General features: G+C 53.4%; 1 protein-coding gene across 1 annotated transcript in view; it reads right to left on the reverse strand.

The window, feature by feature from the left end:
- Positions 1-365, reverse strand: part of HIAT1 (hippocampus abundant transcript 1) — a 21,887-nt gene that overhangs the window by 19,505 nt on the left and 2,017 nt on the right. Inside the window, exon 2 of the mRNA XM_005878560.2 lies at positions 244-330. Within this exon, the coding sequence (XP_005878622.2) occupies positions 244-330 (87 nt within the window). The remainder of the gene's footprint in view (positions 1-243; positions 331-365) is intronic.

Raw genomic sequence — 365 nt, forward strand, 5'->3', positions numbered from 1 at the left:
CAGGCCCTGGTCCCTGAGACGGGAGCGAGCGCCGGGTCACCCATCACACAGCTACAGAGCACGAATCCACAAGTTAAAGGGGACGGTGTTCTTTGTATTATTGTTGCAACTTTTCTGTAAGTTTGAAGTATTTCAAAATAGAGTTTAAAAATAAATTTGGTTGAGTTTCCTGTTGTGTTCCTGTAACGGAGTAGAAACAAACCAAGTTCCGTGGGGAAAAGAGGCATTTTAGCCGACAGATACCTGCAGTCACAGGTCCCATCCGCAGGAGAGCTCGGCGTTTGTTCGGAAAGTCCTCTGGCGGCTTGTGGGTGCGGCCCGCCCGGAGCTCTGGGGAGGGGCGCGGAGGCCCGAGAGGCCTCCCC

Source organism: Myotis brandtii, unplaced genomic scaffold, assembly GCF_000412655.1.
Source record: "Myotis brandtii unplaced genomic scaffold, ASM41265v1 scaffold565, whole genome shotgun sequence".
Lineage (NCBI taxonomy): Eukaryota > Metazoa > Chordata > Mammalia > Chiroptera > Vespertilionidae > Myotis > Myotis brandtii.